General features: G+C 41.7%; 1 protein-coding gene across 2 annotated transcripts; it reads right to left on the bottom strand.

Annotated features, from left to right (window-relative positions):
* Positions 1-5224: 5224 nt before the first annotated feature.
* RB195_009549 (uncharacterized protein) lies at positions 5225-23646 on the bottom strand (the record flags this gene model as incomplete). 2 transcript variants are annotated; one of them, XM_064190148.1, is made up of 33 exons in its annotated part: positions 5225-5442; positions 6285-6510; positions 6597-6762; positions 7137-7224; positions 7730-7881; positions 8112-8266; positions 8335-8421; positions 8485-8562; positions 8631-8728; positions 8937-9089; positions 9400-9489; positions 10030-10108; positions 10224-10304; positions 13107-13169; positions 13224-13331; positions 13525-13688; positions 13844-13910; positions 14970-15875; positions 17223-17299; positions 17491-17703; positions 17770-17812; positions 17907-18383; positions 18434-18711; positions 18868-19067; positions 19129-19265; positions 19531-19618; positions 19689-19813; positions 20082-20162; positions 20712-20858; positions 22880-22918; positions 23008-23169; positions 23338-23466; positions 23596-23646. In XM_064190148.1, 33 exons carry the CDS (start codon positions 23644-23646, stop codon positions 5225-5227), a joined length of 5226 nt encoding a protein of 1741 aa, XP_064047731.1. The 2 variants fall into 2 exon arrangements, with proteins under 2 accessions (XP_064047731.1, XP_064047732.1); XM_064190149.1 differs by lacking the exons at positions 9400-9489; positions 20082-20162; positions 22880-22918.
* Between the last annotated feature and the right edge of the window lie 819 nt (positions 23647-24465).

Here is a 24465-nt window from a genome sequence, read left to right as displayed (position 1 = left end):
TCCTCTCAGAAGTTCCAAGGGTAATCAAGGGTACCTATACGGGTTTTCCATTAGGCAGATTATAACGCTCCTAAACGGATGGTCAAAGTACTCGAGGCTCCGCTGACACTATTAGAGGCTGGAAAGGTTTATCCACAGGACAAAGACTAGCATCCACATTACGCACTGCGTTCATGTTCAATGTAACGAAAACCTTTCCTGTACTGAAGATACATCGATGACTACTACATTATATGTACCACTCAAGACGAGATGGACAGTTGTTTGGAGCATCTAAACGAGCAGTCCCCTCACATACGGTTCACATGAAATAAAAACAAGGAAATTTTGCCATCCTTCATTGATGTAGAAGTACATAGATTCAACGGTGAATGGAAGACACAATGCTTCCGAGAACCTAGTGGTAAAAACACATTACTCTATTACCCTTTCGCTTACCCTTGAAAAAAAAGGGAAATCAGTTGTTTGAAGCATGGTCAAGACAGACCGTATGATTGCAATTCAGGCAATTCCTCTCGGAGCTCATTGCTGACTTTTGAGGTTCCGACGAAGGCGACTACGCCGAAATATAACTCGTAATAAAGGATGTTAAGAATCTTGGCTCTTGCTTCACCTTTTCAGTCCTCAAGAAGTGTGCAATTTCTGAACGAAAGAAACGTATATAAAGTTCAATAATAACAATAATATCATTGAGTGCTCAAACAAGAAAAAGTCGGACATCAAGTAGAACCTCCTTAAAAGTGGCTAAAATACAACAACAACACAGTATATAGACTATGACAAGAACTAGATGACTTTCCGCACTCGTCCACACGTCGCTCAATTTAATCATCCTGTTAACTTTACCAGAAACATTGTGACGATCGTAAGAGCGAACACACATTACATCGAAGAAAAAATTTATCTAAGAAGAAATAAGAAGAGTGGTATCAGCACCGCATTGTCGACTGATTCCAGGGACTTATTCATGGCTAATGCGCCCTGCATGTAATCGTATAATTAGACGTCGAGGATCAGAATGCCACATACAGCTTTTCCGGCTCATCTTCTTCTTTCCTTAACTCAGTAGGTCTTAGAACCCGTCAGCTACCATTCAATAATCGGCGGTATGAAAACTGTTGATGAGGATGTATTATAAACGAATATCTTTCCCTTAAAGGGAGCATATCAAGAATTTGGCGTGGTGGGAGAACCCACGGGAAAAGCTAGAGATGCGGTTGTAGATTGCGGGATTGTGGGATGATGTCGCTCTTCTTTTCCAAAAAGTCGCCATAAAAAAATGACGTAGAAGATACCGTTTTTACGACTAGGAAATCATGTGGTTTGGAACAACAAGAGCAACGATAAACTCTTAAAGCTGCAGTCGTCAAACTACCTTCTTCCAGTCTCCCGATTATTCATCCAAATATTGACCATTTTAAGATGACAAATACCATCACAGTGCATCGTAATTGCTCCCTGATTGACGTACTTTCTTTTGCCTTCCATTCGACTGCCTTTTGTAGCGAAGCCAAAGCCATTTGGGGTTACAGTCACGCCGAACTCACACTATATGATGCCTAACTTTCTGTGCAAGACTGGGAAACTTCTAACAACATATTTTCGCACTTTCATTCATTTTCAACGAGTTGTTATTATGTTGTGTTGCGCTACCTCCCTCATCCTCAAGTTTTGTTCAACAATGTAGGCGCAACTTGAAGAGTTTAACTACTGCCATTAAAACCTTACCATCAAAGTTTCGGAAGGAAGAGTTCTTAGCGACTTTGCTTTGATCGTAGGTCAAATGGGTTTGCCTTCACGCAAAGTTCAAGAAGATTTCGAAACTTATTCATGAAAGGCAGAAGCAGCGCTCCCAGCCGCTTTTCGCTAGGTAGCTCTGTTACAAGCTCAGAAACGCGCTTTTAGAGCATGTACAGAATCAAGCACAGCAATCGAAGGTCAATATAATCAATAAACGCCGATCATTCACTCGTAGTCACGTGCGCTCGAAGTCCCAACAATACCGATACCAATTTTAGTGACGATATACAACAATATTACGAATTTTGGGAAGTGATCGATAGTAACGTACCTTGTCAATATCTTCCAGAATTGGTTAGATTCAATTACTCAATTTACTTTAATTTCGAGAAAGGAGTCCTCCACGGCAACTCTTTTGTCCACAGCCAAGTCGCGGAATCGAAGAATTTTTAGAATACGTCAATAGTATGCGTGTACTGTTTCAAGACAAGAACGTCTTCAATAAATTCAACCAAAAAGGAGTCTCAGAAAAATGTGGTCCTAAAGACAAAGGAACGGAACAAAAAAGGACTAATGAAGCCAAACTACCAGCATTTTGCTCAAATCAGGGAACCGATAGGGATATGGAAGTAACAAACGGATAACTTGTTATTTAATCCAGATCAATCAATAACACACCACCCGAACTCGTCGACTGGTAGAATTATGGATTCGAATCAGGGTACTGAAACTATGCAAAAGATAGCAGTGCTGCTTCATACAGGAGCAGAAATGAAATTCGTCGGAAAAACGCTGGCCAGAGAACTGCAACTGCCTGTTGTGGGAAGTAAACAGTTGGGAATCCATACATTGTGCTCAAGAAATAAAAGATACCAAGTGTAACCCTGTAGCATGCCTAATGGATCATTTCGTTTGGATGCGATAATTCTGGAGTTTTATAAAATATATCAAGACAAAAACAGACACAACAACAACAAGGCTGCCCTCGGATCTCCACTTCTTTTCAAAGAGATTGGGTTCCTTAGTGTCCGGAAAAATAATATAGACATAAGTCAATTATCCGCCGAGGGAATGGACAAGTGAGGCGAGTGCTGGCCTATAGATGCCTCAGTCTAAACTACTGCTGCTAAGCCATGAATAACTACGAACGAGCAAGAAAATGGAAAAAAAAATTAGACCATGGAAAATGCATGGGAGAAAGCTTCTTCTTCCTCACCAATCAGTCATTACCTCAGAAAAAAACCGCAACAAACTGCACTTTTTTCGATCCCTTTGGGCACTATAATGACTGTCCTCTTAATGACGTGCTGCACAGAACACAGTACAACAACGAGTGAGTACATGTGAGTATGAAAATCCTCCGAAAACGGGAATACCCACAACGGGAGGGGGTGATTCCGTCCACTCCTTCCTAATTGACGTAAAAAAACGGTCCAGAAGATGCGGCATGTGCACAAGGCTGGCGGGCTCTAATCGAATTCATTGTAGAAAATAGCGCACCGGAACGCTCGAAGCCGTATCTTGAGGGCCGTTTTTTACGGCAATCAGGAAGAAGTGGACGGAATCACCATTCTCTCCATAATCTACGATCCCGTATACGAATACTCCGCCTGAAATCCGTATCACCTCAGATTCGTGGGGCTGATGCCTTTAAGTCTTGGCCAGTTCAAACAGAAACCACATACTTGTAACTTGTACAGAGCACTGAGGACAACATCTACGCACATAACCTGCTTGCGACACCAGACACGATCGAAGACTCAGTATACCCACACAAAGCGTATGTTTCAAGGCTTGTCCTGTCTGCGTGAATTTGCTCATATTGGAATGGAGCATTACAAAAAGGATAAAGTCATCGGCTATCAATCTACTTGTAATGTGCCAACGCCTTTTTACTGCAATCGATAATCGTTGAGGTTTTTGAACGCGTGTTGACCTATACAGGGGCAGTCGACGATCAAGTCAGCGTTTCTATCCTCCCAGACAAGTATGATACCAATTTATCGACCCATGGATAATGAAAGGACTGGTTTTTACTAGAGCGGTCTCGAACCATTGACCGTGTGGCTACAACGGACTTCTAACCGATTGCTCCACACCCGCCGTGGAATATAATAATAGAATGTAATTGTTGGATTAGATATCAGCTCAAGACAAAACGCAACACGTGTGCATAGAAGTGCTAGGAATTCTATGGAATTTGGTTCGTATAATAATAACTTCAAAATATCACATACGTTCATGCCATTCACCACTAACAAAATGCGCAATCACCACTGCTATAACTACTATGTAAGACCGGACTACTCTGCAGAATGGGCTGGTTTGTGCCTCTCCTTCAGAAAACCCATACCTTTTTTGAAAGTGTACGGAGAGAAAAATGGAATAGTGACACAAAACTTTACCGATGAAAATGAAGGGACGGAACAACATTTGTGACAACATTTACGGTTTCCAGAAAAGAATTAGTTGGACGATTAGTATTTCTCTTGTTGTCATACTCACTACACAACCCATTTCGTTAACATCGCCACAATTACTCTGTTATCGTTCTGTCAATCGACCGGAGGTTTTCACCACTCCTCGACAGCTGAGGATGTAATGCGTCAGGCAGATACGATACGTTTGGCGTTGATTGCATTTCCTGAAAACACTACTGCTTTATCTTATCTGATCAGATGCGGTTTGCAGAGGTTTGTTGCGTACAAATACCTTTCCCTTCTTTTTTTTCACAAAGCGTATTTACTTCATTTACCGAACGGCTGGTAGCATTTGGGTAAAATTCCAAAAATCATCCAAAAATGAACAGAAAGGGTGAGTACGTCGTGATCACAAACGAATTACTCCCGCATCAAGATTTGTGCGGGTTTATGGTCTAATGGGCGGGCCGTCAGGTTTCTTACAGAAACCTTTGTGATTCGTAATTGTGGTACGTGGTGATCTGTTACGCTGCCAAATTCAGTAATTGAGGTAAGTACTAGTCGATATGTTGTCTATTTAGTTTCTCAATCGTTTGAATGCTTTCTGTACGGTGATGAAGCGGTTGAGTGGATAAATCACTGATGGCTTTGAATTTCCAGGGTCTGACGAAAGCGATAACTTCGAAACGTTAGCTGTTAATAAAGATCAATACCAATCTTGGTTACAGCTCGGACATCCTGGTCGTAAATTTTGCAGTTTATTCTGCTTATAATTAATAATAATAATGGAGGCAAATTAATAAGTAATGTTAACAAAGTAAAGAATTAACAAATGAGGATCTCGGTCTCAAGGATGAGTGCTCGATTCAATGGATCATTCAAGAAATAATTGAGCCGTTGGAGAGAAGAAAGCTTGTTTCATGAACTTCTAAGCACGGGATGGAATCCTAATAGGTCCACTGAGCATTATAAGTGCTACATACCCTGTGGTAGCATTCAGAATGCTACCATATCTAAACACTTCTATATGGCACGAGCGACAATCACAATAAATTAACTATTAATTACACATATTTCGAACGATCAAAATCCTTCATGAATTGCGCTAATCGTCTATTGCTTTCTTCCTCATTCGAATAATCATTGCTTGCTGCTGGTTGGGATTCTGGTGCCAGCGTTCCCGAAGGCGGGATAGGAGAAGTGGGAGAAGAAACTATGGTTTCTGGATCGGAATAAGTCGTTGTCGCATCCGTAGGATAGCGTGCGTATCGACTCAGCAATACTGCAAAGAGATAGATCACTCATATAGCTTTTGCGAATACTTTCGTTGTTGGGTTCTTCCCACCAGTAGATAAGAGTCAACACCTTTTTAGGCGAAAATAAGAAATGTAATCTGAAAAGCAAGGAATTGACAGCTTTAATAGCACTAAGATGCTCCCATTTATCCAACGAAGCAAGTCGAAGAGCACTTAGGTGGAGCAGCGGTGAAATCACCCAGCAAAAAAGTCCTTTACACTTGTACAAATGATGAGAACAACTCCACGCAATTAAATTTCATCGCTGGATTTCTACGAGATTCTCACTGCCGTTCCACCTTAAAAATCAGCATGTCACGAATCTGACGTGGTGAGGGATCCGCAGGAAAAGGTAGAGGTGGAGGTGTAGATTGCGTGATCCGGAGTGGCTGCGTCTAACTCTCCCGTGTCGTCCTAATTGGTGGTGAGGGAACTGCCTTTGTTCCTACGAAATACGTTAGAACGCTCGCTTATGTACACGTACCGGTCTACTCAGCAGTCTATTCATTGGTTTCATTAGAATAGGCTGGTGATAAGACATCACTGATCCTCTACCTGTCGGATTTGATGCAACGCGTGCGCAAACGTAGTTGCAACTGAAATAGTGGTAAAAAACGCGTTTTCTACAATGATGAGGGAGAGATGAGCGCAACCATCCCGGATTCTGCAATCTACAACGTCATCTCAATCTTTTCCCGCGGGTTCCCTCTCCACTTCAGACTCGTGGGATGCTGCCTCTAAAAACTATTGCCTGAAATCCTTTCTGCCAGTGAGAAGATCCAAACAGGAAATGTTGACCGCTGCCTTTACACTACGGGAAAGCACTCACCGGTTCCGATGATTGCAATCACAATAAGTGCAGCTAGAAGTATGATAGAACCCTTGGATGAAAACACTTCCACTACTCGATCTCTCAGTGGATGTTTGTCCTGTTCTGGTGCCATTTCTACTTTAGTGGTAAGGGCAGAGCTGAGTGCACCTTCCAGAGCAGTGTTCTGGTGTCGTATGCGTCGTGTCACTAGAAGGTCACGAGTATTCCCGCTACACGCTGGAGGCTGAAAATAGCATGATCAAATCTTTTAAATAACTTATCATATTTCGAAAAAGAAAAAAATCTCTGTACGGGTTTTCTTCAACATACCGTGACACCCTCGCAACCATCACCATCTCGTGTGCAGAGACTAAGCTTACACATAAATTGTAGTGATTCGGCTTGTTGAAATGCAAATGCTTTGCTTTCAGCGTATGCAGTGAGACGATCATCGTAATATTTCGGATCAGAGATCAACGCTTGATCCGAGGAACAGCTGGAAATCAGCTTAATCGGTGGTCCATTTTACATCTGTTGCTGCATCAAAGAAAAAGTTTATTTATAAAGAAGGTAGCAAGCGGGAAAATCCTTTTTAGAAAGACGTAACGTCTATAATATCCAAGGCAGGAAAACTGAAGGATAGCAACTATGGATCCTTCTGAAAATCCATTCAGACGAACCATGAGCGTCAGATTCATCGGTTCACCAGACGAGGCCGCGTTTTACACTCACACATATTAGTGATCAAACAAAATCGTTCAAAGTGAAGTGCAGTTCACAAGTTCGCTGGGAGAAAAATACACCAAACAATGAAAATTTCCTCGACCACTGCCTTCGATTCTTGAGTTTTAAAAAAACGGTAATATTTACCCTCGATTGTCGACAATGGGGAATTTCATGTCCACGTCATCGCTAGCATAGCAGCCGTGGATTTGCATCCCATAGACGCCGTTGGCTTCTGGAATAGTGTCTTCCATCAGATAGTTTTGTTGATATTTTTTAAAGTAGTTTTATTGAATACGAGGATGCTTGAGATTCATAGACGCTAAACGAGAGGCTAACGAAATATCTCTTAAAAATAGTCCTCTTAAAATTCAGCTTTTTTCAGAGAAAGAGAGAGAATAACACTATTATGAAGACCTATTATATTCCCAGTTTTTTCGAGTCTTTTTTGAATGATATTTGGAGTTTTCATATAATTTTCGTAATCGTAAAGTTTCGTAGTTTTCTCTCTGCTAAACTGAAGATGTTCCGCTTCAATTCACGTGTGAAAACGTACAAAGACCGTTTCCGTTTACTCGATTTCATCGCATTCAGTCGGAAAAAAAAACAAAGACAGAACACTATATATTAAAATTATTTTGAACTTCAACTTAATGGTTATATTTACGGTGCTGAAATGGAACGAGTGGAGAAATTCGAGGATAAAAGTGTGAAACTTTTCATGAAAGACCAGTACTGACCTTCTCCGCCATCGCAATCCCAACGATGATAGACGGTTTGTCCCACGAATGCGTTCTTCACAACAGGACCGTCAGGAGAGTCCCGACGAATAGAATATGCGCATGTTGGCGGCACTGAGCTCAGCGATATTGTTTCCGCAATCATCAGTTCTCTGAAGTGAAGTTGCTTAAGTCTTAAAAATTCCAAATTTTTCTTGTTTACTCAGTAATTCATAGGACCTCAACAGAAGTGTGGATGATCACAGAGAAATGAGCATGTAAGATCTATGAATGACGAAGAAAGCGGAAAGAGTTCAAACGGAAATGAGCAACCACCAGCTTGCAACGCTAAGCCGTTAACGTATCTCATTATTCAACCTGAATGACCACTATTCACACTTACCCTTTCATCACCGTTAAGTTTGTAGCCAGTTCGGTGTCCTCTGTATGTTTTCCAATAAAGCACTGTAATAGGAATGCCTTGTCCCCTCCAGTAACGAGAGATCCATGGTGAACGAGATGAAGAATGAGTGAATAATTCTGACCGGCAGGTTCAACCTTAATCTCTATAGAATAGGATAGGAAGAATAAAGGAAAATGTTCATATAAGGAAAACAACAACACACTGATTTTGCACGTGTAACTCCACATGTTTTTGAGGCAACGAAAAATTCAATCGTAGAGTTCGACAATCCTCGTGGTGTGTGAATATCCTGGATAATTTTAAAAGCTATGGAAAAAGCAGCCACAATAGTTGTTTCTCATAACGTTTGTACCTTTCTGCATTCTTCCTTATCTTCTTGTCCCTTCACCAACGCTACACCATCGTAGCCTCCAGGAATATTGAGGTTGACCTAAAAGTATCTCTCATTACGAGCTGCGTTGTTTGAACAATACTGTTAGCTAAAGTAAAGTCGGTCACCTTGAATCCGAGATGGGTGCACTCAAGTTGGACCATACTCTGAGGTTCGCCACCAATCCATGGAGTTGTAGAGGCGGTAGGAGCGAAAGGTACCGTAGCTAGTATGGATGATATTGGAATTTAAAACCAGTTGTGAAAAGAAATCTTCAGCCAATTCTCGGGTGGCACACACGAAAATATTCAATGTGCAAAAAAACTTTGGAAGAAATCTTTTTAAAATGGGAATCCAGTTTCCCAGAATGGAAATAGATATAAAGAAGTTTGTAATTTCTGATATAAACAAGTTCTGTAATTTTTGAAACTCACTGTGAACGCCGACGTCGTTCGTTCCTTGCCACACTTCCTCGTCCTCCTCGTTCGGTAAAGCAATCGTGAACATTTCATGGGTCCCCAAGATGCGTATTGACGTAGTTGAGGGTAAGATAGTAGTCTGCTCCGGAGTGGGTACGGTAGTCGATCCTTAATAATTCTGATGACTATGGTAGCCTCGTAAGATCCAATAGAAAGAGAGATTTGGATGTTCCCTACGCTATCCCATGACGTCTTTTAGGGGTACAGATGTAGTGGAAGAACTACTAGTTAACAAGCAATAATAATCGAATGATCTGTCACTGAGAAAACAAAAATGATGCTTTATTTATTTACACTAGACTTGTATGTAGAGAAAAAAACTGCAAAAATAGTTGCAATAGTTCGAAAACTTTACGAAAATTTCAATTGTAGTCCTCACATCTATGTATCTGAGGGATTTACGAAACACGAAACATACCGGAAGCTAGTGAAGTGATGCGTTCGGCCAGCTTTAGAGGTAACGATTTATGGGGATCTGTGTGGAATCGAAATACATTATCCATGCTTCCTGAAAAACACAGTGTTGGTGGATAAATTTTATTCACATACTGAAAACCCCTGACATTCTAACTCACTCACTCTGAAGCTCATTAAAAAATAGCTACCCTAAAGCCTAAAGCTCACTCACTCTGAAGCCTAAATAAGAATGATTTACTGGGATTCCTTTCTGCATTTTCTAAGTGATTTTTTTTGGACACTACAGACAAGTAATCTGCAAAACTACGAAAAACATCACTGCCATCAGTGTACAATTTTCGGGTTTTCCGACCCTCTTGAAAATTTATTAGTGAGCATATTTCTGTTCGCAGCTGGATATTTGCAGCAAATCTTGTCAACTTTTTGGATTCCCTGTCAGGAATTTTAAATGTAAAAAATAAGTTTTCTTCCACTTCAAACAGGGAATTTAATGCCCAATATCCGATCATCAAAGTGATGATGATAGGATATTGGGCATTAAATTCCGTGTTCAACATTTGCAGAAAATGCCTGCATCCAGAAAATGTCTGCGATTTTTTTCAGAAAGCAGTTGTCATAGATAGAGTTATACCTGCAAGTTCCATAATATACTGCGAATTCGCTTCCAATGTTGCAATAACAAAAACCGTTAGATTGTTCTTCTTGGCTATCTAGAACAGAAGAAGAGGATAAGGGGACGTTGGGGTACTCCGAGTAACAAGCTTTTTTTAAAGTGATTTCGCTCTTATCTGCTTTTATGAAAGAAAAATAAATGGAACCTCTTACCTCGACGGGCTCTTGAATTTTATCATCGGACTGACCATCGGTCAAAACGACGAGGACATTTTCAGCATCAGGACGATCTCCCTACAAATGGTCTTACTGTTATATATTTTAAATAATAAGAAAAATCAAGCCAGAGATAAGCGAATAAATTTTCAATTAAAAAAAACAAAATAGAAGCAATAATCCGTTTCAAGCTGTACGTAAAGAGTTTACTGCTTATTATGTCTGCGTGTTCAACTAATCCATAGAAAGTAAGTTCGCTGAAACGCGTTTTTTTTTTCAAATTTCAAGGTGACGTCAATAACAGTAGTATTGGGCATAGCGGTGATCCCTGGGGGGATGCGCCGACTCATTCAATTTAGAATCGCTTGAAGTTTATAAACCCGTGTGCGACCGTATAGTGATATGCATGAGCTTGCACATGTGTGAAGTCAGTGTTTGTGTCCTCTCCGACAAATCTGTACCAAATTATCGACCTCGGAGGGATGAGAGACTTAGCTGAAGTCCTCTATTCTTGAAATCTTAGGAGTAAGAATTGCATTTATTATTTTTTCTCTTGCCTTCTAACAAGGTTTTGGTGAAACATTATTAATGGCCCGACGTTTGACAACCTGGTCTTTTGTCAAAAGCTTGAAAATGGTTCGATTTTTTTGATCTACGTATATCCCACCAAACTCCTTGCCAAGGTCGAGATCGTTCTAAGTACACCGTGAATCACAGCGTTCCTAGAGATTGTCACCAAAGACAAATAAAGCCTACATACTGCGCAGTATATATCCTTAGGCAATGGTGTCCAGATAGTGTTAGACGGGATAAGTCTCCACTTTTGATACTCATGAATGTATTTTTGACGGGAATCCAGGATGCTTCTTCTAATGTTCTCTTAGCAAATATTTCTTTCTCGTACACTTTGTTTCAAACTCACTTTCATCGTGCTTCTCATTTTTGTGGTGCCCTAATGGCGCCCTAATCGAAATTCCTTTTACCAGCAAATGCGCTTGGGCGCGCAGGTTCAGCATCCTTCCCTTCTCCAGCATAAGTGCAATGGTACATTTGGTAGATTACTTCGATCTTTGCGCAATCTCCACTTTCCCCATACGGACAAAGGACACAACATTCCCACATACGCTGTCTGTCGTAAGATTCATTGCGAACTAGTTACCATTTGATAGTGTCGTTCGGGATGTATACCGACACAACATCATCTTGTGACTGTGCTCGCACAAGAGTCGGTGCATTGCAGAAATTAGGGAGCCGGAGACAAAGGGGATATTTATCGAACTAGCTATACTCATGATTGGTTTTTGTGATTCCTACCGTTCCCTGCCCCCTTTGTACGTTGCTATAGTTATTTGACCATATCGCGAACAACCGGCTTCTCTACGCCAATAGGATGAGTTGAGTTTACACTTCTCAGCAGGTTTCATGAAATTTCTTTACCATCTCACGCTTGCAGTGCCATTGCACAATTTTATCTAAAAGTCACAGGATAAAGTCACTGGCGTATCAATCCACTTGGATAGCGCCAACGCGTTTCACTGGAATTCGTAATCGCTGAGGTTTTTTGGAACGCGTATTGGCCTATACAATGACTTGCGGGGGCCAGCTGATGACCAAGTCAGCGTTTTCGTTCTCCCAGACAAGTCTGGTACCAATTTATCGACCCCGGAGGGATGAAAGGCTGGGTTTGCACCACGGCGGTTTGGAACCCTCGACCGTGTGGCTACAACGGACCTCTAACCGACTGCGCCACACCCGCCCCTAATTTTATCCGAACATTTGAATGAGAAAGAAAACCATCGTTTCCTGATTTATTTATTGTTTGGTTGATCTCGAGTAAGAATTAAGGGGAGGAATTATAATCACTAACTATGAGCATATCAACTTCGAACGGTCACCGAAGTGGAAACCAATCTCAAACTGCTAATAAAACACTGGGACCTCACTTGAAGGTAGGTTTTTGCTGCACATCCTAATCATCTATGACTCGTTAACTGCCGCGATACACCAGGTACTTTCACGAGCACAAATACTAGATGATGTTGTATTCGTGTACACCTCGTGGAGTATTGTAAAACGATAACTGGTTCACTCTTTACGATATGCAGTGTATGTCGGAAAGTTCCGTTGTTTGTCCATACGGTAAGGGTGGAGTTTGAACGATGATCAGAGTCATCTGCCAGAAAGAGTGCGTAACGGGCAACCCTATTTGGGAAAGAGAAACTGCTGAGCTTGTGACTTTGCGCATCAAAAAATATTTGGCTGGTGAAAGGCGTGGAATTTCGACGATACCATAAGAACGTCACAATAATGAGAGACATAATGGAAACGAGGTTGAAATGAAGGGGGCGATATTAATCACGAAATTAAAGGAATGCATTAGGAGCATTTTGGATTGCCGTCAGGAAAGGAACCCGAACAACGAAAGTGAGCGCTTATTTGTTATTAATGGCTTTATGCCGTTCATAACACTCTGTGCTCTGTGCGAGTTTTCCACATGCGCTTCCCTAACATTATCCAGACGCCATTACAGTGTGTACCTGAGGTTCCTGCACAATGTCTATACTTTATTAACCTTGGATGACAACTCGCCGGTGAGACTGCTCAGTTTGTTTTTCTGCTTGGAATTCTAGCGTAGTGTGTTTAGAACGAGACTTAACAAGGAGAAGCGGATTTTGATGGGATATGAATTGCATTAAAAACATTTTTAGGCTTTTGATGAAGATGCGGTTGTGAAACGTTTGGCCATAAATAAATACATAAAGTTGAGAAAATTCCGCCAAAACCTCGTTGCTAAAGCAAGAAAACATGAATCCAATTAAGTACTGAATATTTTGTTTTCCTTCTGAGCCCTAGGAGTATAGAGATCGTTTAAGGTCTTACCCTGTTTTTAGTGAATGCAAATCGAGCAACTTTTTCCACAGCTTTTCCGAGCATGTTTCCACCCTAAAAATATATTTCCTTTCGGTTCCGTGTAAAAATAACTTTTCAGAATCATACCTGCATGTAATCAGTGTCAGCAATGTCTTCTATGAGCCATTTCTTACAGTTGTGCTTCCTTAGGGAGAACTCAAGGTACGGTTCGCTATTGTATTGCACAAGGGACACCTGGCAAATACAAAGACTACCCCCACTATTGTATTTTGCAATCTAAATGTTTCTTTTTTATTCATCTATGCCCAATGTAAAGAGTAAAATGAAGAAGCAAAACCAACTACGCCGCATCTTTACTGAAATCAGTTGTAGATGCAAGCAATTTTTTTCTCTAAAAAATGACGAAAAAAACTATGTTGGGTCATACTTGAGTTCCATTTGGTCCAATATTCCTGAAATGTGTGACCGTATCCAGAATCAATTGAATAGCATGCATGAATTTCTGTTCATTGTAAGAATTGGATGAGTCCAATAAGAAGAGAACATCACTGCGCCTTGCATCCGTCTCATCATTTGGAGTAGGACATGGTCCTGAAGAGAAATGTGAAGTATCTGTTTTTATATTGATACGGATGATTAGTCTGTTTTCTTCTTTATTTTTGTTTCCAAGAACAGAAAGTAGTGAGTCTTTTATGTGCATTTCAATCGTCCAGGAAACAAAGGAATCGTCCAGGAAAGCAGCTTACCCTTCCCCACGGCAAATGCATCTGGTATAGGTTGCGCTTCTTCTGTAGTGGAGTGGAAAGGTGTGGTCTAAACAAAGAATTTCCTTGCTATTCAAATATGCGTGTGTACAAAATTACAAAACTCGAGCACACTCCTATTTAAAAGCGCCAAATACGTAGTAGGTCTAAGTTTCCCTCGATCTATTACTAATAGCAAAAATTTATCTGGGAGACTTTTGCGTACAAATAATTGAATTTTTCAGAGTATCTCCATGAGAACGTACGGCTTTTGCGGTTACTGGTCCCTACCAGAATTCAAGATAAACTCTAATACTCGAATGCGCAAAGTGTCCAAAGCTTTTCCCCCGAAAATTTCGTATGAAACGTCATACCGACCTAACAGTTTGATCAGGTACTTCCTCGGCAGAGGTTAGCACTGGTTTTTTGCCTCTGTGCATTTGCCGATCGATGGGAGGGTAATAGAAACATTGATGGCGCTAATATTAAAGGCAACGCATCACTTAATTTTGTATTACGGAAAACAGCATAGTTCCGCTCTTCTTTCCCTCATTGTCGTTAAAAAGCGTCGTAGGAGCTGCTTTAAATATTACAAGGTGCGTTAGAACGCGTACCTTTGCACACGCTTCGTTCCCCTCAACAGCCTATTCGCTGGTTTTACTTGAATAGGCTGGTGAGGAGACCTTCGACCGCTCGCTCGTGGATGCAACGCGGGCACAAGGGTGGCGCGTTGCGACTGAAATTTTCCCTAAAAAAACCACGCCACCCTTGTGCTCGCGTTGCAGGCGATTTAGAAAGGGGAAAGAATTGCATTTTCGACCGCGTTTTTTAAATGACGATTAGGGAATTATGGACGGAACAGCGCTGCTTCCGTTATCTACAACCCGAATTCTAGACATTCCCGCGGTTTCCCTATAACGTCAAAATCGTGATACACTGCCTTTAAGCAGAAAGTGGTTTTGTAATGATGAAGACTATGAGATTTTTGTTTTTTGTTTTGCCTTCACTTATTTTTGAAAATTCTGTAAGAGAAGAGAGATAGCTACCACAACGTTAACAACCAATGTTAGAGTTCAATCATTTGTTACCTGACATAAATCAACAAACAAAAACGAAATCCAGAAGCTACCGTTTCCTCCGCAATTGATCCTGTTGTTGCTGGCTCCCGATGGGCGACTGTTGGCGGCGCGGGTTCAAACATTCCTGGCGGCACCTCGAAGGGCGCAGTTTCTGTGGAGGTCGATAATATATCCACCGTTGAGGATATCGAAGTTGTAGCCGTAGTTGTCATTGGTATATCCGTAGCCGGAGGTTTCGTGAGTAACGAGGGTGAAGTGGGTTCAGCAGGAGGAATCGCAGCACCTTCTGTCGCGGACGTTGGCAATGCTTTCAACGAGGGTGAAGTGGGTTCAGTAGGAGGAATCGCGGCACCTTCTGTCGCGGACGTTGGCAATGCTTCCTTTGGAGAAATTTCTGCAAGGAATGCTCCAGGCGATTGTTCAGTAGCTGTCTGAGTTCTTTCAGGAGGAGCAAAACTAGGAGACTGTGCTCCCACCTCCTTTTCAGTGGCGCTGGTGGGGGTGGCGGTGATAGTGATAGTTTTGACAGTTGTTGGTTCTGTGACTCCTTCCTCGAGCATTTCCTCCTCTATTTCCTCCTTCATCATGTTCTGGTCGCCAAAGTTCGTTGGACGCTCCTTCATAACCACACCTTTTCCTGGTTCCATCGTTATTTCCTCAGATTCTTCCGGAAGTGTAGCAAATGTTGGTGTTATAGTTGAGGTGGTACCGCTTTCAGAAGTGATTTCTTCACTCGGAGCTCTATTTTGCGCTCTGGGACGAAACTCTGCTGTTACACTTGCGGTAGTGCTGGATTCTGTTACTGCGGATGAAGTGGTGAAAGGTGCGTGAGAGGATGAAGGTGTGGTAGTAACAGTTGATTGAACGACGGTGGGTGTTTCAGTATTCACGGCAATCGTGGCGGTTACAGTGCCGAACGCAGACTCGTCAAATATTGAGGTGAGTGGTGCTTCAGTCTGTAAAGTGCAAAAATTTGTTTTCAAATGAAAAAAAAACAATCAGAATCTCTCAAGTGATATTTTTGAAGCTAATTCGAAGGTAGCATTCACAAGTAAAGAAAAGCTCCTTCAAAATCTTACAAGGTTCCACTCTTTCCAATGAACATCACAAGGATGCAAAACTTGTCTTGTTTTGTTTTGTTTTATCTACAAGGACAAGTTGGGTCTCTTAAGAATTTAATTTTCGTATGAAAATATGAAGAATTCCTATGAAATTTGATTCGAAGAGAAAATCTGGCGCTCAGGATTCGACGTGAAAATCTGATCGCTTTGTCAATTTCAAAGCGTACTATAAAAATTGATCCCGTCTTTCAAGTCCTTCTTTCATTTTGATGCTAATAAGCTGATAGATCCCAAAATACATAGAAGAAAGTTTAGTAAGATGAGCAAGGTGGTGTGCGACTCACACCATAAAATATATGCTGTGATATTGGGCTTATGTTAGGGTCAAGACGACATGAAGCACAGTGCAATTGCGTACGCGGCTTCCCTCGAGGCGGCGCGGTGGAGCGCAGTGGTTAGCGGCGTACTGGAATCTTTGCTGCCACCACCCATCGCTGCAGCTTCCGATGGTCCCATATCTCCCTCCACTGCGCCATTTCGAGCGCGTGCGCAAATGCATCGTGCTTCATGTCGTTTTTATTTTGTAGACGTGAAGCACGGTGCAGTTGCGCAAGCGGTTGCGCTCGGAGCTGAGAGGTGGAAATAGCTGTTGGAATCGAGGAGGGACCATCGCGAACGCAGCATTGAACTGTGCTAGCAGGGTCCTCACTCGAGCCTAACCGCTGCGCTCCACTGCACCGCTACGCAACTGCGCTGTGCCTCATGTGGTTTTGACTCTACTACAGTTACACGCCATAAGGACATGAAACTCGGTGCGGTTGGGTTACCGATTGTACTTGAAGTGGTGTGGAGCAGCGTAGTGGTTAGGATCGAGCGGGGACCCTTGTTAGCACCATACATCGTTGCAGCTTGCAATAGTCTCATTTCGGTGCCAACCTTAGCTTCAATGCGTTCCTTCGAGCGCAGCCGCTCACGCATCTGCACCGAACTTCATGTCGTTTTGACCCGATTATAAGACTTAAATATCTGCAAAAATATGGCTAATAGGAAAATCGACATTGTGCTTCTGGGCGCACATGCTCATTTTGAAGATAGAGTATCCTTGAATATTTGAATATTCAATAATAACTGTGACCACGTGCTAAAGAGGTGATCAAGAAACGTAGCCCGAGGAAAGCGCAGCTCAAAACGAAATCATTGAAACGGTGTGAAAATTGATACTTTTGTGCGTTTAGCACATACCGTTGTCGGTGGTCGTGTAACGCGAATTCCCATAGTTGTTCCACGACGCGTAGTTTTGGTGGTTGTCTCGGCGCTTTCTAAACTTTTCTCATTAGGGTTACTGACAATTCATGAGTTTTCTGAATAAAACATTTTCCAAAAGAATCAGAAAGGATATTTTGGTGAATTTTTGAATTCTCACAAAAAAAAACACACTTTCCAGTCCAATTCATGGATATTTCATATAACTGTACACAATGGCTTATGTGTATATAACAAATAAGTTTACCTTCAATTGAGATAATGTGAATTGGACGAGTGGTAACGAATTTTGGTTCCTCCTCTTCTACGTCCTCTCTGGATTTCATAGCCGGCTCCACTTCTCCCGGCCATCGCGTTGATACTTCTCCTGGTCTGGTATTCTGAGATTCACGGTGCACCAAGGTTTCTCCAGTAACTCTTGCGGGTTCAGCTGTTGGTAGCGCTGGTGACTCTGGTTTTTCTGAAAATCTCAGATTTGAGGAATATTAGGTCTTCTCAGGTAGAAATAACCACAGAAGAGCCTAACCAGATGTATTCGGGCGTTGATCCGAACTGAACTCCACTGGAATCTTAAAAAATACTGCACATCTTCTCACCAATTTATTTTAAAAATGATAAGTGGTAGTAGTTGTGAATTTTGAAGATAATTTTTCGGAGACTCACTTTTTCCTGTGCCTTAGGCTTGGAGAATGCAACATCGGTGGTCTTCCACCTATCAGGAATTGTAGATGTTGTTATGAACACTCTTGTCGTTGTAGGAAATTCTGTAGTTGTTCTCGAGGTTGTTCTTGGAGTTGTTCTTGGAGTTTCCGTCGTCGTTGTTGTCGTAGGGGGAATAGTCGTGGGCGGACGAGTCCTTACCTCCGTGTACGTACTCGCAGTAAAACCCTCCGTTGGAGAGCTGCTTGTCGTAGCTTCTCGTGTTGTGATGGTGGTAGGACGAGTTGTAGTAGTAGTTGAGGAAGTTGTTGTTGGCCTAGTTCTCAAGGTCGTAGGAGTTTCGGTTCTTACTGGAGTTGGACGAGTTGTCATCCACCATGGAACTGTTGAGGTAATTATTGGTGATGTTGTAGTAGTGGTGATACGGAACGTTCGCGGTGGAGGAGTTCTTCCGGTAGTGGGTTCAGGACGGAATTCAGGCTATAAATGAGACGGATGAGTGACGTCCACGAATGGAACTGTTGGCTCACCTGATCAAAAGGCGACTCCTTCATCATCTCATCTACAGCAGTTGTGGTGGTTCCGCGGGTAGTAGTGGTTGGCAAGGTGGTGGCAGAAGAAGAACGAGTTGTCATCCTCCTTCTTGTGGTAGTAGTGGCAGTCGTGCTCACTATGGTTTTCTTTGCCGTCGTGGTGGTGGTAGTGGTGGTGGTGGTGGTGGTGGACGAAGTCGTCGTCGATGGTGCATCTGTTGGGGCTGCGGTTGTTGTTGGCATGAATTCGTTGGTGATTTCATTGAAACCTTCTTCTGGAACTCCGAAAGTCATTTTTTCATTCGTTCACTTATTCACTCATTCACTTGTTTTAGTCGTTCACTTATGCTCTCGCCTATTCACTCTTCCAACCGTCTACTTTTATACTTTTTTAAAATTTCTTTACTCAGAATTAAGTGAACATGGGTTACCCACAACATCCAAGCTAAGTGATTTCTGTCCTTTTAGAATAGAGGAATCGTCACCTATGAGTTTTCCTAGGTCCTCTTCACTTGGCGTGCTACCAATTTCATCGATTGTTTCGCCGAGATTTTTTGCAAGTTCGTCCACCAAAGCCTGTTCCAGTTCTTTCCTCAGTTCATTATCCATATTTGTCATTGGACCTTGCATTCTTAAACGAAGAAAGCCGCATCGAACAGCGTAATTCCTCGTGTTTTTTGCCTTCGACCAACCTGTTCATCACCATGGGAATAGCTCTGTTCAATTCGTTATTTACCGCCTTGTTCAATGTATTTTCTATCTTTCGGTCCGGAGTAGACACCATCGCTTTCACCTCTACGATGTTTGCCGGGCCATCATCTACGAGTTGCTGCAATTGGAATATGAGGGTAACACAGTATTCTGTAGTTTGTAGAAGTCAAGCAAAAAAACATCTTTCCCTAGCATTCACCTCTTGAACCAATCTCTTTTCTTTTCTTTTTTGAATCATCTAGAAAGATCTACTTAAGGGAAGGATCTTCTCAGAATTCCCATCACGTTTGGACTTGCCGTACTCATTGAACAGTAAGATCCAGTTCGAAAATATCTGCCAGGACTTCTGGTGGCCAGAATATCCGAAGTAAAAATTCACCAACCCTTGCCTTATCCTCCTCAATAAATTCCAGTGTGTCACGATCGAAGTCTTTGGTGATCACTATTGGATTGGTGTGAGTTCCTGGACCACTGCAAAAACACATAGCTATTCTCACAAGATTTCCACAAAGCAAAAGATCCAATTAGTATGCAGACAAACCCATGGGATGTCCCGATGCCGAAAACTCCTTTGATAGGACCAGAAGTGGATACGGTATGGCTTTGTTTCCCTTTAGCGTTCAGATAGATGTGCACGATGATATTGTTAAGCACGTCAGGCGGGTTCTTGAATAAATAAATGTATATATACATATGACAGTGAAAATAAGAGAAATATTCATAAATAAAAAAGAACATTTTTGTTAGATACTTAGGGCAACTTAATTCATTAACTTAAACATTACGAAGCAGATAGAAAAACGTTCAACATGCTCAAAAATTTAAAAAAAATGCATCAAATCAGCAGAACAGTTTAACTCAAACAAGCATCCAAGACAATCGAAAACATAATGTAGTAAATTTTTCTAATATGAAAGTTTGAAAACTGTAGAACCTCTCCAGAACGCAGAACAGCAGGTTGAACTTCTTGCTGCGGTTGAATCGACGGTGGACCGCGAGAACGATGAGCCGTTACCTGCGTATGTGGATGTGAGGTTCCTAGCTGACCAGGGCAATGTGACCGGTGCTGTATGAGTAGCTGCCGCAGTGTTAATGAAGCGGTTGGTTAGTATTTTGAAGCGTTTAGTTTGTACGACGCAGACATGCGGTTATCCTGAAAATTTCAACAAAAACTTGAAGGGGTTGAAGAGACTAGTTGTCCTTTTGTATTCCATCCATTAGTTAATGGACTGGATAGACAAAAATGAGTTAATTGTCTAGCTGCACTGTACTTCATCGAAAAAACTCTAGTTATGAAAAGTAATCTTATTTGAAAGTTTAGTCGGCATAAAAAGTGTTCAGCCGAATGAGCGCAATGCGCCTTCACCCAAAGTGCATTGGTAAGCTCTGCGTTGCGGCTGCGTCGCGGTCACCCCGCTGAACAAGTTCGGTTCCAACAAAACGTTCGTTCTTATTTTCTGCCAACTACTTTAATTCGCTCAACAAAAAAAAAGAACTCGTATCTCTTCTTGAAACCAAAGATCTCCCATCTACAAAAATCCATCACCTTATGGAAGAAACCTACCTCTGGAGTGTAAATGAGGCGTGTTGGGTGTGAAGGATGCCTTAAAGGCAATAAAGCAGGAATTCCTTGTTGCTGCTTCCATTCCTCCACGTAGCTTATTGGTGCAGAAAGCGGTGCTTGTGACGGTGGTGCTACAGGTACAGCAGTCTGTTGGTGCATAAAGCTATTATCAGGAGTGTAAAAATGGTGAACCGTTAACGACAGCATAATACGAAAGTGACGATGTTAGGATACATCCACGAAAAGATGGGATTGAGGGTGTAGAACACGAGTATGAGCGCAACCATGCTCAATTTCCCCTAATGGTCTCGAAAAACGGTGGGAAGTGGCTATGGCCATCAAATTTTCCTACGAGGCACCTAGCAACCTGTTACGTCCGCGGGCACAGGCATACGCGACGCGTCAGCAAGCAGAATCAACAGCTGCTTCTTTCGACTGCTGGCAGACGCAGCGCTAGCTATCGAACGTCAGTAGGCGCTTGGTGGGGGAGATTCGACGGCCAAGTCCGCTTCCCACGCCTTTTTTTAATATGATAGTTGGAGAAACTGCTCGTTATCGCGCTTATACTCATTATCTAAGTCCCTTACCATATCTTTTCGCGACATCGTATCTAACATCTTCAACTTTTTGCTTCGGTGCCTTTAAGTAAATAATCATTTCAAATAAGTGGATTTTTAAGGAAGTAAGTAGCTTTCAATCAGTCTCGAAAAGGCTCCTTTTTCTTCCAATAGCGCCCTCTCCTGGTACTTTAGGAGTTAATTGATCTCGACCAGTTTTTTGAAGTTTTTTCTTTTCCGAAACCTTTTTTTTTTGAAGAATTGAGCTGAATTTGATCATCTTTAACTCACATTTTTATAACTTTGAATGGTTGTACCAATATTAACACAAACCCTGTTAATTTCTATGTCCGTATGCCCTACTCCCTCCACGGATAAGGCTAAATGCATTACCCCACGAATCTGGGGTGGTGCGGGTCTCAGGTGGGTTATGCCTATACGGAGTCGTAGACTATAGAGAGGGGGTGATTCCGTCCATTTCTTCCTAATTGCCGTAAAAAAGGCCCGGAAGATACGGCTTCGGGCCTTCCGGCGCGCTATTTTCTACTAGGAGCTCGATTGGAGCGCGTCAACCTTGTGTACGTGCCGAATCTTCCGCTCCGTTTTTTACGGCAATTAGGAAGAAATGGACGGAATCACCCTCCAGTCCATCATCTACTTGCAGGTTCTAGCCGATATGTGCAGAGAGTGTTCTTATCCTCCCAGACAAGTCTGATAGTCTATCGACACCAGAGGGATCAAAGGCTTGGCTGGCACTAGGGCGAGATTGAACCTCCGATCGATCCTGGGTTTCCTCCATATGTTTGGTTGATATGCGCTTGTTATTTTGCCAAGGACACGCAATTATTGTAAGAAGAAGCACTTTGGTCATGTCGGACTGGTCACACTCGATTTGTGGATTATTGATGGTGTATGGCAAAAGAAGAGACAACATTAGCTAGCAAAAAGTAGATTTCAACCAATAAATCCAGGTTAGCAAAGGATCTAGAGGATGTCACGGGGAATGGTTGCCCATTTCAAAAGCTGATAAATTAGTCTTTGAAGATTTTCAGCTTGAAGATCACGGCTGAAATTAAGCTAATTTTCAAAAAAAAAAGATGGAAAATCATCCTTAATTAGTTATTGCAGATGCGAGAATATTGGTAACTATACGATTTCTTTCCTACTCAGAGTAAGCGGTAAGGTGGGCACCACACTCTCCTGTTTGCCTGACGCATGTGACGATAAGTTCCTCGGAATATCAGCCATCGTCTCTAAACGCAGACACGTTGTCTTATCCAGGCTGAGTATCGTTCGATGACATATGTTAGGTCCTGCTGGGTGTGTAGTTTCTCCCTTAAACTTTTTTCTCCTTTTATCTTCACGCTTACATATTTATTTCACTCTTAGAGCATGGATTTTGAGCTTCCCCATTCGTTCATGCGCTTGTGAGAACTCCAACTCACAACTTAGTATTTCTGCGTGTACTTTTTTCCGGAAGGTCTCAGCAAAATTCTTCTATTTTACTTGGGGATTTTTCCAGAGCTATTAAGCACGAAAGCAGTGTCGTTAACAGCCGAAGTAGCGTTCAGTGCAGTGTTGCCGTCGACGAAAAATTACGTCTTTAATTACCTGGTTTTCATATTGCTGATTGGCGCTAATTTGTGATCCCTGAAATGAACAACTGTATATTTGGATGACAAAGGAGTTTTCCCTCAGAAAAAATGGATTTGGCGTATTGAAGATGTCTGCTCACGCACCAGATATCGTGCATTCGCGTGTGGAACTATTAAAGGTCCTTGAAATGCAGCGTAACTGCTCCTGAACGACGGATAACCGCGATGCTGACCGACTTCCATTTGCTGATTGGCCGCGTTGTAGCGACTACGTGGCGCTTCGAATAGCAAAGGCAAAGGAGGTGGCTGAAGAAAAACACATTTGTTTTACGCTATACTAATTTATTTCTATTTTATCGAAGTCTTTTTATTTATTTTAACGTCTTCAACGCGAACGAATAAAGCAATGTGATTTTCTTGTCAAATCTCAATGAAAAATCATTTTTTCCCCTTGATCCTACGGTAAATTCGAACCTGGTAGCCGCGTGGGACTGGTTTGGATGCGGGAAAAGAGCTGGCATCGTTGGGTCGACCAATTGGTTGCGCATCGTAGCCAGATTGCGCCAACACCTGTGAAAAAGTCATAAGCATCGCTTTGATGGGCTAAAACAAGGGAGAATGGCTGACATTCCTAATGTAGATGATAAGTGTGAAGCTTGGAACATTCCAGACAAAAACACGTTCCTCGTAAACGAAACCAATAACCTCTTCAAATTAAAATTAATTACTAACCAAACATGGTAATATCGTTGTCAGCAACCATCCTCCTCGCCTTCGTCTCATCCTGAAATAGAAATTCAGTCTGATCACCAAGAGAAAACAACGAAATCCTTGTTATAGGCGAGAATACTCTTGCAAAGTAGTGAAAGATGGGGGGAAGGGTGGGAACTACTGAAGAGTCATAAGCGGATCGTTACTGAACATGACAAACAAGTGTCATAAAATTGAACTAAAAGCAAAAGGAGGAGTTTTGAAGAGTTTCAACAAAAAAAGAAAGATGGTGTAGAACAAAGGAAATAAAAGATGCGAAGAGAAAGTTCAGAAACTTAAGTGAGCATCAAGTAGAAGTAGGAACTATGAATACGTTTTTAGGCGATTTCAACGATGTTCGCGCTGAAATTATGAGGCGAGACGCTTTGCAGTGATTTTTTTTACCCAACTCATCATTAAACAAACCATCCTTGAAATGGAATCCATAGCGTACCGTTTAGATGCACAAACCTAATCTCGATGATGTTTTCGAAAAATCTAGATATTGTTTCTCCTATTTTAATATTCGAAAATACGGACCGATCTCCACTTGTATATGTATTTTTTAAGTAGTTCACTAGTCTCACAAAAAAGAGAAGTCGCAAAAAAGTAAGCATAATAAATTAATTAAAAAGTAAATTAAATGAAAAAAGAAGCTGAGAAGTAGGAGATAAACTTCTATGAAAAAATTAGAAAAGTAGAAAGACATGAATAAGTTGTTCATAAATGTTTAGTTTCTATTTTACGTATCATTTTATTTTCTTTTTTTAATTCTTCTTTTTCCTCTATTCCAAACCTAAGACTGTTTTGAATCACAAGCAATATTTTCTGCTATATTAGTCTTATGCCACT

The sequence above is a fragment of the Necator americanus genome, chromosome III, assembly GCF_031761385.1.
Source record: "Necator americanus strain Aroian chromosome III, whole genome shotgun sequence".
NCBI lineage: Eukaryota > Metazoa > Nematoda > Chromadorea > Rhabditida > Ancylostomatidae > Necator > Necator americanus.
The sequence above is the reverse complement of the archived record's forward strand: the minus strand, read 5'-3'. Positions and strand labels throughout refer to the sequence as shown.